Raw genomic sequence first — 15,134 nt, 5'->3', positions numbered from 1 at the left:
CCCAGGGGAAGCCTGTGCTGGAGCAGGCTCCTGGCAGGACCTGTGGCCCTGTGGGGGACCCACGCTGGAGCAGTCTGTTCCTGAAGGAATGCACTCTGTGGGAAGGGCCCACATTGGAGCAGTTCGTGAAGAACTGTAGCCCATGGGAAGGACTCACGTTGGAGAAGTTCGTGGAGGACTGTCTCCCATGGGAGGGACCCCACGCTGGCGCAGTGGAAGAGTGTGAGGAGTCCTCCCCCCAAAGAGGAAGGAGCAGCAGAGACGACGTGTGCTGAACTGATCACAACCCCCATTCCCCATCCCCCTGTGCCGCTGGTGGGGAGGAGGTAGAGAAACTTGGGAGTGAAGTTGAGCCCAGGAAGAAGGGAAGGGTGGGGGGAAGGTGTTTTAAGATTTAGTTTTTATTTTTCATTACCCTACTCTGATTTGATTGATAATAAATTAAGTTGATTTCCGCAAGTTGAGTCTGTTTTGCCCATGACAGTAATTGGTGAATGATCTCTCCCTGTCCTTATCTCAATCCAGGAGCCTTTCACTGTATTTTCTCTCCCCTGTCCAGCTGAGGAGGGGAGTGATGGAGCGGCTTTGGTGGGCACCTGGCATCCAGCCAGGGTCAACCCACCACAGCCATCATCAAAGTAGTTAGATGACAACAGAAAAGAAAGAGTAAACTACAATCCTGCCAAACACTCAACAGTGCAGAAACTTGTAGTTGCAGATGGGTAGCACTTCATGTGAAAGAACCTGACAGCAACCTCAGAAAAAGTCAGAACCCAGCACGGTACACGTGGCCAGAACAGACCCTGTCTTCTCCTGAGGGCAAGTAGGGATGTGTATACAGTAGGGACAGACAAAGATCCTGAGAGGACAGAAGTAAACAAACTCTTCTCTATGAGACAGTTGCAGTTGGACTAGATGATTGTTGCTGGTCCCTTCCAGATGGAACTATTCTATTCTATACTAAATAGGACAGCCTTTCTTCCTTTCTGTCATTAAGGAGGAAATCAGCTGCCAGCTTCAGCTTCTCCCAGTTGCTTGACAACTGAATCAGAAAGTCTCTGACTCTTATTGTCACCATTAAGGAAGAGGGAAAAGATGGTACAACGTATCAGGGATCCAGGCCTGGGCCAAGTATCAAATACGGAATCCCAAAAGTTAGAAGTTAATTTGTTTATTTTTGCACATAACACTGGTCCTGCACTGCCCACGATGCTGTCACAGCCAGACTTACCTGCTCAATTTCAACAGCATTAACGATGATCTCACGGACCCGCTCTTCTGACGGTCTGTTCACTAAATAATGGAACATTAGACAAGCAAAATCACAGTGTAGACCCTGAAATGACAGAGAACAATGAAAAAAAAAGTCAGTTTTTCCCTTCTCCACATAGTTTGTTCTTACTTTGAGGCAGCCTCATTCAGGTTGAAGCTTCCTAGTCTCCTGCTTCTTTGACAGTCTTAATGTTACCACGTGTGGCAGGCACTTTTAGTTTACAACCCAGTTAGTAACATCTGAAATCCAACACGAACCACTTATGTCAAAATAACACTCAGCATACATGTTTCTCAAGTAAGTATTTTTGAGAGCAGCTCTACTGTGAGGGATCCTACACAGAGCCCTGCTGGGTCCCTGCCTCCCGTCAGAGATGCTTTTGCAGAAAGACTCCTACATCAACACCTGCAAAACTACCTGCCAGCTAACACAAACTGTTTACCTGCTCTCCGCTTCGAAATACCTGTACAGAAATACTTGGTTTACATTCTTTTAGTAGCATTTCTTCCCTTGTGTCTCCTCAGAGCATTTTCAGAAAGGAAGATTCAGATTAGAGTCACCAAATCCAAGATTAACAAGTCATCTCTCCACACAACGTGCAGTTACTGTGAGGAATTTGCTACCAGAACATTCATAGGTTTGTAATACTTAAGGCTACCATGCCCCAACTCAATCCATCAATGCCTTCACATTTCACCCAGCTATCCTGCACAGAGCCCAGTAAATTGTGTTCACTCTCAAGATTTCCAGAAAAGCCTCCAGCCAGGATACGACAACATCAGGAGATGAGCAATCCCTCATGCTGTGAGGCAGGTATCAGACAGCTGCTCCAAGAGGTACCTCAGTTTCTATTTGAGCTTGCCTGGCTGCAGCTTCCAGCCTCTGGCTTCAGCCGTACCCACCACTGCTAGACTAAAGGAGCACTGTGCTACCGCCTCTCCTCTCGAGAGCAGGATGGTGATTACAGCGTAGGAGCACCATGAGGGCACATCCAGAGTCAAAACCAGTCAGGATTTGGCAGACTATGGGCAATGAGACAATCCAGTGCCATTGTTAACAAGGGTCAAAACAAAACCAAGTGAAAACTTCTTCAAAAAGGCTATGAAATCCTCATGCTTCAGGTCATGAAACAGCCCTAAACCAACATAATTTGGGAAATACTTCCCCTCTAAGGACAGCTTTAGCAGCTTTAGCCCTGCTGCAGGGCTTCGTCCAGGCCAACGTCACCAGCAGAATGCAAGATGTGCCTGGCTTCTCACCTGAACCAGTGCATTCCGCTGTTGGTGCTCCCAGCAGCTTTGCACCTTTAAGAATCAGAGATGCACCAGCTCAAAGAACAGCCTGGGAACAGAGCCTGCAGCTCAAAAAACATATTGAGCTTTAACCATTTATCTGTTCACATGCCTCAGAAAACAGTTCGTATAGTTTTCCACTGTAAATTCTTTTTACTGCCACTGCTTTCGTAACAGCATTTCCTGGTTTTCGACGCAGGTGCTGTGTGCACCAAGCCTTACCCTTCGTAACAGCTCTGCGGTTGGAATTATGCTAGTGGAGCTCAAGAAAAATTCAGTCTCTTGGTGCTCGACTTTGCAGAGAAGTACAGTTACACTGCTGTATAGAGGAATTTACATCTCATTCACCTGCAAGTGATCCTTCTAACAAACTAATACTTCTTCGCTCGAATGGATCAGTTCGTGACTCACAGAAACAGAAGACACAAGGAAGGTCAAGGCTGAAGAACAGTTTCGTTTTGCTTACTGATCATATCACTTTCTTCAAAAGTGTCTTTTAAAGTAAAGGCATCTTGTAAGATGCCTCCTTTCAAATCAGTTTATCAAATCCATGGAGATTACTTCCTTTATGACAAAGCTCTTTATTCTTTTAGACCAACTCTGATAAGTTCAAACCACTAGCATGTTTATACTGCATACAAAACTGGTCTTTCCGCTTTTTCAGTGCTGACAGTGCCCTAAGTTGTGTGGTGCCCTGTAGACAGGCCCCAGCCGTAAGGAACTGCTGCCATCTGGCAGGCAGCAGTGCAGGAAGCGGCGAAAAGAAAGGGCACTTGTCAGCATGCGGCCTGCCACATTGGTGTGCTGACATGCAGCCCCTCAGACGCATCACATCTTAAGCTAAGAAGCACTCCCCTCTAATGCAGACCGGTAGCCGCCCCCTCCCAGGAGATCCTATCGCTGTGCAGTAACACAAGAATACGGAGAGGAACGAGATCTGCTGCTTCTGCAGCAACCTGCCACAGCTGGCCAGGCGACGGGTGCAGAAGGCCATCTGCGAGCTCTGGGACCCACAACTAGGGGCAGATGGGGAGTGGTACAAGGAGGCCACTTGAACCTGACTGAAGCAGTTAAGACAGAGCAAGGCTCAGAGTCACGTCCTAGCTAGGCCCTTGCCCAAGCCAGCTCCCACTGCAGTTGGGGACCGTGCAATTCCACACCAGTCCTTTGGCAGCCAGGTCTTTGCCTCCCTTCATGGCACAGGAAAACAAACGTCCCCTTCAATCCAAAAAGTCCACCTTTTTGATCATACTACGCATTGGGGTATTGCTAATATTTATGTTTACTCCCTTTAAAAACAGGTATTTCTGCTGGGGGACATAGCAGCACCTAGGCTTTAAGTTCATTAGTAACTTATAGCTAGAAGTCTGCTTTTTTCCCCTTTTTACAAATATTCTGGGAATAGCCTGCTCCTTTGCAGGACCCCAATCTTCCTACACATCAGCAGTTACAGGTTCTCCATCAAAGCTGCAGAAACAAGGTCGGGCACTGCTCTGGGGAAAGGAAGTCTCTCCTCTGTGCTGCCCAGGAGGTGATGTTAAAGCAGACGCAGAAGGCTTCCTGTGGGAGAAGCTCTGGGGAGCACGGCCTGCAGTTAACTGGCAGGTAACCAGGACCTCTGTCCTACCAGGACAGTGGACCTTCCCTGCAAAACCCCGCTGCTGACACTGGCTAGCAGAGAACCTACTCAGACTTCTACCACCCCCTTGGCCTCCAGCACCATCAACATTAAAAAGGCGTTGTCACACCCAGAAATGCATCCCCTACTTGCTGCTGGATTCTATTTTTCACTGGCTCCTACCCAAACACTGCTTCTGCACCCACTCACCTGCTTTGTTCCTTTTCTGCTCTCTTCACCTTCCCTCCAAACCTCCCTGCCACCAGAGGTGGGCCGCTCTGGCAAGACTATGGGATCTTTATGAATATAATTCTGCCCTTCCCCTGGAAACTCACTTTCCTTCCCGGACAGTATGTAAGACATGACACATTACCTCATCTCTGCTAATAAGTTCATTGGAGAAAGTCAGTCCAGGCATCAGACCCCTCTTCTTCAGCCAAAATATAGCAGCAAAGGAACCCGAAAAGAAGATGCCTTCAACTGCAGCAAAAGCAATCACTCTCTCACCTGTTTAACATAACACATTTTCAGTTAGACACAAAATAGTGTATTGCTCATCAACACGATGCACCATTTGCATCAGACAGACCGACGTTGGAGAGGACGAATCCCCACTGCAGCAGCAGGTGCCATATCTGACCACATCTTTCAGCAGATCCCGAGGCATACAGCAACAGCACTTAACCACAGGCGACCCCAGCAGAACAGCAGAACCAGGGCACCCACTGAAATTGCCACAGGTCAGAAGGTAAAGAACATAATTGCCCAAAGTGGCCAACACATTAGTACTCCTTTATCTCCTTCTCCTAAAAGGCAGGAAAATGGCTGTGTAACTAATAGACAAAACTGAGGGAAGTGCCCATCTCCTGTAAATTAAAGAAAAAACCTTACACCTCAATCTCTGCTTGTTGAGAATCTACATAAAACCATATTCTTACAAGACTGGAAGAACACAGAACATAATTCATCAAGACACAAATAACTATTTATGTTATCCCACCTGTTATCCCACCTTTCATCCAAGGAAAGCACAGCGTTGTTGGTCCCAGTTCTCCCTGTTCTCTACAGAACTGTATTTCTTCAGACTACAAAACCATCTGACTGCTTGGTGAACATTTCATGTACTCTATTTTAAACAACTTCACAAGATCCTTGGGTATATTCTAACATGAAGAGCTTTTGCATTAAGTGTTGGTGCCTTTTCCCAGTGAGAACTGCACAGAGTTTTGTTTAAAAAATAAAATAACCCCAAAATAGCCAGATGTCCCAATTCCTCTACAAGATGCAAATGCCATCTGCTGGCTCATCTGAAGAAATTCAAGTTAGGAAAAAAGCACAAAGAGCAACATGAACTTACAAGTAGCACAGAAGTTACTAAGGCAAGAATTTGTCTGGCAACACTAAATATCTCCTAGGTTACTTGAGAGAGGAGTGGAGGAAGGCTGCTCATACAGTATAGGTTTAATGAAGCACAAGACTGAATATCAATATGGTTTTTACTACATTCCACCTGACTAGCTATCATACAAATGAGTTAAGCTGAAACAAAAATCACCCATCAGCAGCACCACATGAGCACACGCTGGGAGGCTGAGAGTCCACAGAACACCTACAGCAATTGAACCCTCAGCCTAAGAAATCAACCAAAAGCTGCAGAGACCCGGTTGCAGGCCAGGTCCCCAAGCTGGAAGGAAACGAGCCAGCCAGCCAGCCACTTTCATACACCATATCTCATAATTCATAACTGTAAGACCTGGGCCCCCCAAATGTTTTAAACTTGGGAAGTTTTCTCAGTGAAATGAAAAAACAGAAGTCTAGAAATGTACTTTACAAAAATTTGAATAGGATGCATGAAGTTTGGGGGCAGGGCAGGGGAACATTGTTTTTTGAGTTAGGGAACCTTCTGATTCCTGGCACACTCCATGCTGCTGGGAGCCGAACGAAGGAGATGAAGAAGGGACTCCACACACAGCAAGCAAAGCCAGATTGGGGAGGCAGCAGGACACTCCAGGACAGGAGAACCTACAGCTACAAAAAGAACTCCCCTCAAACAAGAGCTGTGAACAACAGATGCTGCAAAAGAATGATATTCAGATTTATTTTGTTCCTCTAGCTGAATCTCTCCATCTCCTACACTTTCTCTAAGTATAGAGGATGTTTGGTTTAGAAAATTCACCAGAGTCTGCCCATTGTTCATTTCAGCTACAACACATCCTTCAGTCAACACTGTAAGCTGAATGCAGAACACTGGAAAGGATGCCCTGTACCATGCTGATCGAAGCTGAGCCAGTGCCCCAGCTCTGAAATAAGATACAAAAACTAGAAACCTGGTCCCAACAGCAAACCAGCAACACCAGAGACAGATGATTCCTTTTTGCCCAGGCTCAGTCATGCTGTTACAAAAAAAGACTAACATCACACACAAATTTGTCTATATGAACATGAACACAGAAAAAGCCTGGACTTGCAAGACTTAAGCTGCCCAGTTCTGAACACTGAAGTACAAAATAGGAGCCAACTGGAAGAAATCATCACAACTCCTAGAAAACAAGGTCTATAAGCAAAAACTGAAGAAACTAGGCTTTTTTGGTATACAGACAAAAAAAGGACAAAGAAACCCACATACATTTTTCATAACATGATTCTAGTGGGCACTGCCATTACTATATTGCTTTAGCTGAAGATAAAACCGTACATGCTCAGCAGAAGTTACTTCTAGTTCTTTAGTCAAACCAGAGACCCACAAGCCACTACATCATATGAGGAGAATTTCATTTCACGTTCCAGGGATGCAGCTCACTCCCAGAGGATTAGTTTGTGACATGTGCAACAGAAACAAGTTTTTAAGAAGCTACACACCAAAAGTGGATTCTCTGTCTTCAATCCACTTCAGAGCCCAGTCTGCTTTCTTCTTAACGCAAGGCATTGTTTCAATAGCATTAAATAAGAAATCCCTATAGAAGAAAACAAAGAGAAAACATCAAAATAAGAAGTGATTTATGTAAATCTGCCCTGGTTACCCCTACTGGCTCCACCAGACAGAGGAATCCATTATGCTAGGCTCTGAACTAACCTAAGTAAGAGACTGTTCCCACCCAAAGGGGTGATGATCTCTGATAACAAGGGCACAGGGAGGCAGATGTGCGGAAAGTGACAAACCCAAGGGCTCAGAGGAGGCAAGCTGCAGAGATGGGAAGTGGACTCAAACGTCCCATCCCAGGAGCGCCCACTCACCAGACCACGGTGCCTCTCAGACTTGAAGCCAGATGGCAGCCACTTCCTACCCACCGAGCTAAACCTCATCCTGCCCAACTCCACAAAAGGAACTGGACAATTCCCACGAAACCCAGGCTCTGTTCCCATGCTAAACACCTGAAAGGAAACCTTGCAGTCCTCCCACTGTCACCACTCAGGGTGCCAGCGTGGGAAACCAAGCTCTGCCTGACCATCACCATGGTGGAGTCTCTGAGGGAAAGTGCTTCTTTTCAAATGTATTACCATTTGGACTAGGAAATTCTCTAGACAAGAAAGGTGATGGGGCTCTCCAAAGAACCCAATATTTAAAAACAAGCAGTTCAAGTTGTATGAAAAAGCACCGACAACAAAAAAGCTGAAAAGATGCAATGCATTGATTACTGTATGTTAGAAACACCAGTTGGATCACCGGTGTTGGATCACTGAGAGCACTCAATTTCCCGAGGCAGATCCTTTGCTGATGAGACAGCAAGTACCTCAGGAGCACAATAACCACAAGGAGCTTGTCTAACCTTTAACAACATTTCACATAGTCCGCACTTCCTGCAATCAAAGATTTATACAAATATTAACTAACCTTCTGACACTCCCACACAAGTCTGTTGGTCAGTAATACTTCTCTCCATTTTGGGGGTCAGGAATGCAGGCCTTGAAACCTTTAAGGAACCGTCCCCAACTCCCCCAGTAAGTCAGTATGAAACAGAAGGCAGCTGCTGCTGCTGCTGCCGCCCAACAACAGTGCCACTGGCCTAGGTGACAGATTTCCCATGGGTCTGTAAACTTCCAGAAGTTTACCTTTTCTCAGGATCTTTGATGTAGGTGTCTATGAGCAAGCTGTACATCTCTGAGTGAACGTTCTCAATGAGAATCTGAAAGCCATAGAAACAACGAGCTTCTGGGATCTGCACCTCCTGACTAAAACGCGCCACCTACCAAAACCAGAAAGCATGGCAATGAGTACATGCTGTACGGTGAGCGTGGAGACAGTACTCTAAGCTTAATGGGAGAGACAATAGAACTCTACCACAGAGAAAGGATGGGAGCAGTTCTGCCCTACTTTATTCACAGATATGTCAATAGGATAGGTGTGGTGCAGAAGAAAACAAAGCAAGCTAGCTAGAAGTTAAAACATCTGCCGTGCATATTGGATAGAGAGCTGCAGTGAAGCATGAGGGCACACGTACACAGGAGGAGAACAGCAAAATATTGCAATACTAAACACTTCATATTGAACAAAGCCTCAGACTTTTTGTCCATCACTAAAAAAAATAAACAGTATGACATAAGACGTGTTCATGCAATATATGCACATACACTATGACATATGCTACACATTATAGACATTCAAGATCTAAACTGGGCATTATCACCACTGATAACCTGTGGTGAGGCATTCTGCAGCCCAGTGCAGGAAGATTTCCCCACCTTTTTAGTAGCACCAACCTGCAGCCCTAAAAGATTCCAGGATGCCATTCAGTGAGAGCAAAATGGATTTTACCAAAATAAGGAATACAGAGCATGGCACAGCACAATCCCTCCCTACTTCTCATCTAACAGAAGTATGGGAAGAAGCGTGGGGTTCTATTAATTCATTGAGAAATGCGGATCAACAGAAGGCTGAGCTTAAGAACTGTGTCCAAGAGTGATATGATTTGGAGTCTTGCTGACCACAGTTGACCCGATTTAACTCAGACACTGGCCCCAGCAGAACAAGCTGCTTATTCCCCTTGGCAAAAATGAGATGATGGGAAGGAAGAAAAGTACACATTTAATAAACTTATGCATTAATGTGAGAAAACCAAAATGAAAAGCCAATAAGCCAATAAAATGAGTAAGTATTCAAGCCTTCTGTAAAGCTTTCTCACCAGGTTTTCATTTACAATTCCATCACTGGCTGCAAAAAATGCCAGAACATGAGAAATAAAGTATTTTTCATCTGCTTTCAGCTTGTTCCAGTGAGGAAGGTCCTTTGACAAATCAACCTAATGAAAAGAAAAAAGAAAAACATTATTGCCCTTTTGAGTTTGTCATTCTATAAGAACAGAGGCAGAGTTTTGGCATTTGCTCTCAAATCTTTACATGTAGAGAATTTAAATACATGTGACTGTAAAAAGACAACAGACACACTGCAGTACCGCTGTCTCCCTCTGCAACATCACGTTTGCTTCGCAGTTTACACTTTTGTTATTTGGAACAAAAATCATCGTCTATTGAATTGTAAATAAATCAGATTTTGAAAAGCATTAGTATCTTCTTGTCATGAGTACAAACATTACCAGTAAGCAGAGCTTACTCTGAGACACTTAAACTCTGCTTGAAATAAATGCTGATACTCCAAGAAACCCAGGTGTGCCAAAAGATGGACTGAGGGGACTTTTGCCTTTGACAGGTGTTCAGCCTCCATCCTGCCAAAGAATGGCACAGGGCGAACGCTGTGCAACTGCTCTCATCTACCAGACTGAACTCTAGCTGTGGTAGAAAACCACAACCTCCTTTGCATAGGTCTTTTTTGTTTGTTTGTTTGGAGGGGGAGATTTCTGAACCACAGCAGCAGTTAAATAGGGCCAGATGTGAAAAATATAGAGGCTTAAAAACTTATATACGTGTATCTGTATGTGTGTATATAAACATGTACACATACACGTGTGTATATAAACACATACACACACAAACCAGTTTTACAGTTAACTTTCCAGTTCATGTGGAAATGCACCGACAGATGGTAGGACAGTGTAAGAAGGAACCAGTAATATGGTAAAAAGGCAATGCTGATAAGGCAGGAGTTTAAATGCCTTTTCTTTAACGGCTTAAATCAACCTCTACTGCAACAAGGCAGCAAGCCTCCCAGGCAGGCAACAGAATAGCACTTCTACAGGCAGCTGCTCCTCACCATCCCGGGATGCTTTCTGGCCTATTTAGAGCCTGCCAGTGCCTTCAGCTCACTCCTCTGCAATTACAGATCACTGTTCACAAACGAGCAAAGGCTGCAGAAGCTTCGAGTTGGAACAACCAGCTCAGCTGGCAGGTAATCTCTCCAGTTCAGAAGCCTCCACTGCTGCAAGTGTAGCGAGCTGAGTACTCCTCAGGTTGGGCTAACCAGCACCCTCATGAAAAAACTTACAGCTTGCATTATAACACAGGGCAAGCATCTAACCAGGGCAATCAGGAGTCAATTAGAAGCATATTTAGCAAGTGTCCCAGATTATCACCATCTTTCTGGAAAATAGGTGCCTAACATTAAAGAAGCATTCACATGAAATTGCCCAAAACATCTTACATGGGCAAGGAGTTAGTTGCAGGCACAGAGATCACAGCAGGGTGGTGACCATAAACCAGAGCTGACTTAGGCTCCCTCTATAACCAGAGAAGTGCCCCAGGATATGATTCCACCTCATCCTAAATCAAACACTTAAACCAGCTCTGCTGAATCGCCCTGTGGAAGCAGCTTTCTTTCCACTATCCGTGAAGGGAGTCCTGCTCTGGTGCAGGCACCTCATGTTCGATGCAATTAACTCCAACCCTTACAACACAGAAGCCAGCAGCAGAGCTAGGAAGGAAGCTCCACAACCCCGGTCTGAATGCCTTGTGCCAACCCACTAGCCCCAGGGCTCACCTCTTCTGCTGTCCAAAAGGAGGCCTGAGCCTGTTTATACATTTTCCATATGTCTGGGTACTGGATGGGGAAGATGACGAACCGGCGGGGATTTTTTCTGAGAAGAGGCTCCTCATCAGGGTCCAAGCCATTTTCAGCAGCACTCAGAGAGGAGCTCTGAAGATAAAGCACAGTTCTGGTTAAGGTTGCCGTTACTTATTCCTCCTCTTCCCCATATCCCACAGGTGTCACACAGACACTCACCTGCCCTCCTAGGGTGGACGCACTACCTGTCGCTGGAGTACCTGCCCCCTCGCCCTCCATCCGTGCTCCCGCCGCTGGGGTGGCAGCCCTGCCTTCTGCCCGGCTCCACCTGGCACCGCTCGCGCCAACCGCCCCCTCTCGGTACTGCACAGGGGAGATATGTACAAGGTCACCGCACACTGCCGCCAGCCCGCAGCCAGCACAGCTCTGCGAGGCTCACCGCCCAGGCTACCTCCAAATCATTCGCTTTACATTGAGGCACCTGGGCCTGGATGGACTTTCTTAAAAATGCCATGAGATCACAGCAACGAATCCCGTTTGGTAGCGGAACAGCCCTGTGTCACGGCGAGTCTCTGCATGGAGGTTCGTGTATGCAATCCTGCGGTGAGCAGAAGGCAGCCCATACACCGGCACGGGTCTGGAGGCTGCTCTGGAGGCTGTCCCTCCAGTGTCGATATGAAGCTATGTGCCTCTCTTTCCAACAGCAGGCACCAGGAAAACCCCTGCCTGGAGTCACCCACCCCGTCCCCTTGGCGCGGGCTCCCGGAGAACGCCTGAGCACAGCTTTTCCTCAGAGAGCTACCAGGTGGGGTACCTGGGGTACCCCAGATGGGGTGGGGACAGCCCACGTTTAGGAGACAGGCCAGTGAAGAGCAGCACAGAGAGGGCACTCCATGAGCAGGGCCTTCACCTCGCCTCCAGCTCCTGGGATCAACACCAGACAGCACCCCTGCCAGGCACGTCACCAAGCACCTACTGAAGACAACCGTTGTGAAGAGTAGGACAGCATGCTGCAAGCTCTCCAGAAGGGCTGGTGACTCACACTGATCAAAAGTTTGTCCAGCAGGACCTTTCTGGGTCGGTTCTGAGATCCCACTGACACTGCTGTAAAGCATAACTAACCACAGGCAGTATAAGAGCTATTATATATAATACAGCAGCAAAGGGGAGCAAAAGGTTTTGAATACCATTGCTTCTACCCTCCTAGGAGGTTTTTTTTCCCTACCCAGTCTGCTTGTAACCACTCACCTAATACAACCTAATCCTTTACTTCAATTTGGAAAACACCCTCAAACAAATAATTCTACTCACATTTAAAAACCAAACAAAAACCACACACGCATGCACATTGCATAGCTGGCATATATACCGCAAATTCCCAAAGAAAACACATCAGGAAGCACGTTCTGGGTTACAAGTTTGCCACTTTATTATATTTTTAAATATTACTCAATTAAATGAGACAAAATTTCCCAGCATCATCTTGCAGAATCTCTGCTGAAGGCCACGAGAGTGCAAGACCTTTTGTATTTCCCAGGAGGCAGAGACGGTTGCAGTAACCCACTGGAAGTGCCACAGGGGAGGATTTGGGCCTGGCGGGGACGGCACCCTGCCTTAGCACACACCTTCTCAGGGCCCGCCACACCTTCTCATGGAGCTAGCATCTCCATCTGCTTCTGCACCAGCCATCATCCTTGAAAAAGGAAACACCGCAAAAGTCTTCCTTGTTAGCCCAGTGTTTTCCTGAGCAAAACCCTTCTATACTGCCTGGGGACTATCCCCAAGTATTTATTTTAGCCTAGCAAGGTGGACTAGCAGTTACCAACCTCAGCCTTGATGTTCCTGAGCCATTCAAAAGCCAGCATGCAGGGCTCATAATGCAGGGAGATAACTTGAAAAATACAGGAAGAGCAAAGTTCCAGTATGGCAGGAAAACTGGAGACCAACACTGAGACAAGGAGCACTTGTCATTTTTCCAATGGCCTTTAACAGCTGCCATGCCGCAGGCCACAGATAGAGGGATCAACACACCAGAAATACTGTCAGTGCACAGCGAGACAGAAAGGCAAGAGAAGAAGAAAAGGCCCATGAAGCAGTATGTACGCTCTGGAGAGCCCTGATCGCAGGAAAGCAGAAGGACTCAGAGTGATGGCACGACCCCGAGAAGGACCAGCACGCAGAAGTGTAAAATGGTACAAGTTTTTAAAAAAATAGGTCGGTTTTTTTTTAATTTTAAAAAAGGAAGGGTCAGTGCACAAAGACTACACCATACTAGAACCTCCCCCTCAACCCACCTCCCACCTCCCCTAAGCCCTTTTGGGGTGGAGAGGAGTTTCACAGGCAGGTTCCATTTCCAAGTTGGCAGGCAGGCAGCTCCTGGCTACAAGACAGTCCTGTCTCTCTCCATTTTGGTTTCCATTCCTCTTAGCCAAAGTTTTATCAGAGTAATACTCATTGCCTAGCCTGTTTGTTAACACAGTACATGTCTTGGTACAACTCAGCTGAAAATTCATGGAAGATTCTTCCCTAGTTCAATTTCAGATGCATGGCACATTCTTATCGCTGCCGGATTCAGAGCAGCCACCACCTTGCACCGAAGGAGCACAACTCGTTCCCAGCCCTGCCTTCCTCATCCCAGCGGGCAATGGCACAGGTACGGGGATCTGGAGAAGGTAACAGTCACTAGGCCGAAAGACCTCGTGCTTTCAGTCTGCACCCCGGATCTTTTCCTTAATCCTATGATGGTGCATAAAACAGTCAACACTCGTCATAATAATGAAGAGCATCCAGTTTATAGTGTGAACGTGCTACTTTCTGTTCAGACAACATGAACCAAATGCATAAAAGAGCTGAAGCTGGCGGGCACAGCCCAACCCCTGCTCTAGCAGGGTCAGGCAGAGCAGACTGCCCAGGACCACGTCCAGCAGAGGTTTCAGTATCTCCAAGGATGGAGACTACACAACCTCTGCAACAGCAACCTGTGCCAGCATTTGACCACCTTCACAATAAACTAGTGTTTTCTCATGTGCAAATGGAACCTCCTGTGTTTCAGTGTGTGCCCATTGCCTCTGGTCCCATCACAGGGCACCACTGAGAAGAGCCTGGCTCCGTCTCCTTTATTCCCTTCATCAGGTATTTACACACACTGATGAGATCCCCCAGAGCCTTCTCTTCTCCAGGCTGAACAGCTCCAGCATTTGCGGCCTCTCTTCGTATGACAGGTGCTCCAGTCTCTTAATCATCAGCCCTTTGCTGGAGGGTCTCCAGTACGTCATACCCCAGTTATTCTGCAACTGCTAGAGATAAGCTCTTCTGGTGATGACAATGGACAACAAAGACTGCCTAGTGGTACTGAAGCTCTTCCCATTAATTTCCAATTCAGCAAACTAGGAAACAATTAGCATATATACACACTTACAACCACCCCCCCCACACCAATAGCTGTTGGGCTACGTGTGCAAGTATCTCGGTTACATGCCCTGTATCGGTTTTAGCCAGGGAAAAAGCTAAAGGCGCTGGCAGAGCCAGCACTGTGATGTGGCACATACCACGTCACGGTATGTGACCATGACACCTTCCGCACCCCGCTGAGAGGCCGCACGTGCATCCCACGAGCTCCCAAAGGCTTCAGGCCAGCCCTGGGCAGTGCAGGCCATGCTAGCAGTGAGACTGGGAAGATCACCGGCACTCCCGGGAGAGACGGCTTCCAGCGCAGAGCGGCTGAGGGGCACAACGCCTGCTGGTTATGCACACCCGAGGGGATGCACGGGACTACTGTTTGCCTCTGGCAGGCCAGAGCGAGCACCTCTTCATTGCGGGTACAGCATGCTGCTGTTCACAGAGGGAAACATTAAGGGGTTTTTTTAGGCTTGCAGTTAACACAGCACACCCCAGTTTTTGGAAACTTGAGTACTGCTGAGATGCAGAGGTTTGGGAAGACCACGTGGGTTTCTCTGCCATAAAGATTCTTTACCCTCGCACACCTCAGCCTGGCTTTGCAGGGTCGTACTGGGGAGAAGCCTGAACGGAGCTCAGACACCTCCCGGGGGCAGACTCTCC

The 15,134-nt window shown here is 47.0% G+C and overlaps 1 protein-coding gene across 2 annotated transcripts in view; it reads right to left on the bottom strand.

The window, feature by feature from the left end:
* Positions 1–12,709, bottom strand: part of RRM2B (ribonucleotide reductase M2 B (TP53 inducible)) — a 14,784-nt gene extending 2,075 nt beyond the window's left edge. Inside the window, exons 1-7 of one of the 2 annotated variants that reach the window (XM_009572077.1) lie at positions 12,701–12,709; positions 11,052–11,207; positions 9,304–9,420; positions 8,234–8,367; positions 7,043–7,137; positions 4,557–4,690; positions 1,232–1,336 (exon numbers count right to left, since the gene is read on the bottom strand). In XM_009572077.1, the coding sequence (XP_009570372.1) occupies positions 1,232–1,336; positions 4,557–4,690; positions 7,043–7,137; positions 8,234–8,367; positions 9,304–9,420; positions 11,052–11,093 (627 nt within the window). In that variant the 5' untranslated portion in view covers positions 11,094–11,207; positions 12,701–12,709. Of the gene's footprint in view, positions 1–1,231; positions 1,337–4,556; positions 4,691–7,042; positions 7,138–8,233; positions 8,368–9,303; positions 9,421–11,051; positions 11,208–11,294; positions 11,355–12,700 lie in introns of those variants that run through there. The other variant, XM_009572076.1, reaches the window with a different exon arrangement.
* Positions 12,710–15,134: the final 2,425 nt, after the last annotated feature.

This window comes from Fulmarus glacialis, unplaced genomic scaffold (assembly GCF_000690835.1).
Source record: "Fulmarus glacialis isolate BGI_N327 unplaced genomic scaffold, ASM69083v1 scaffold11292, whole genome shotgun sequence".
In the NCBI taxonomy this organism is placed as follows: Eukaryota; Metazoa; Chordata; class Aves; order Procellariiformes; family Procellariidae; genus Fulmarus; species Fulmarus glacialis.
This window is presented reverse-complemented; position numbering and strand designations above follow the sequence as displayed.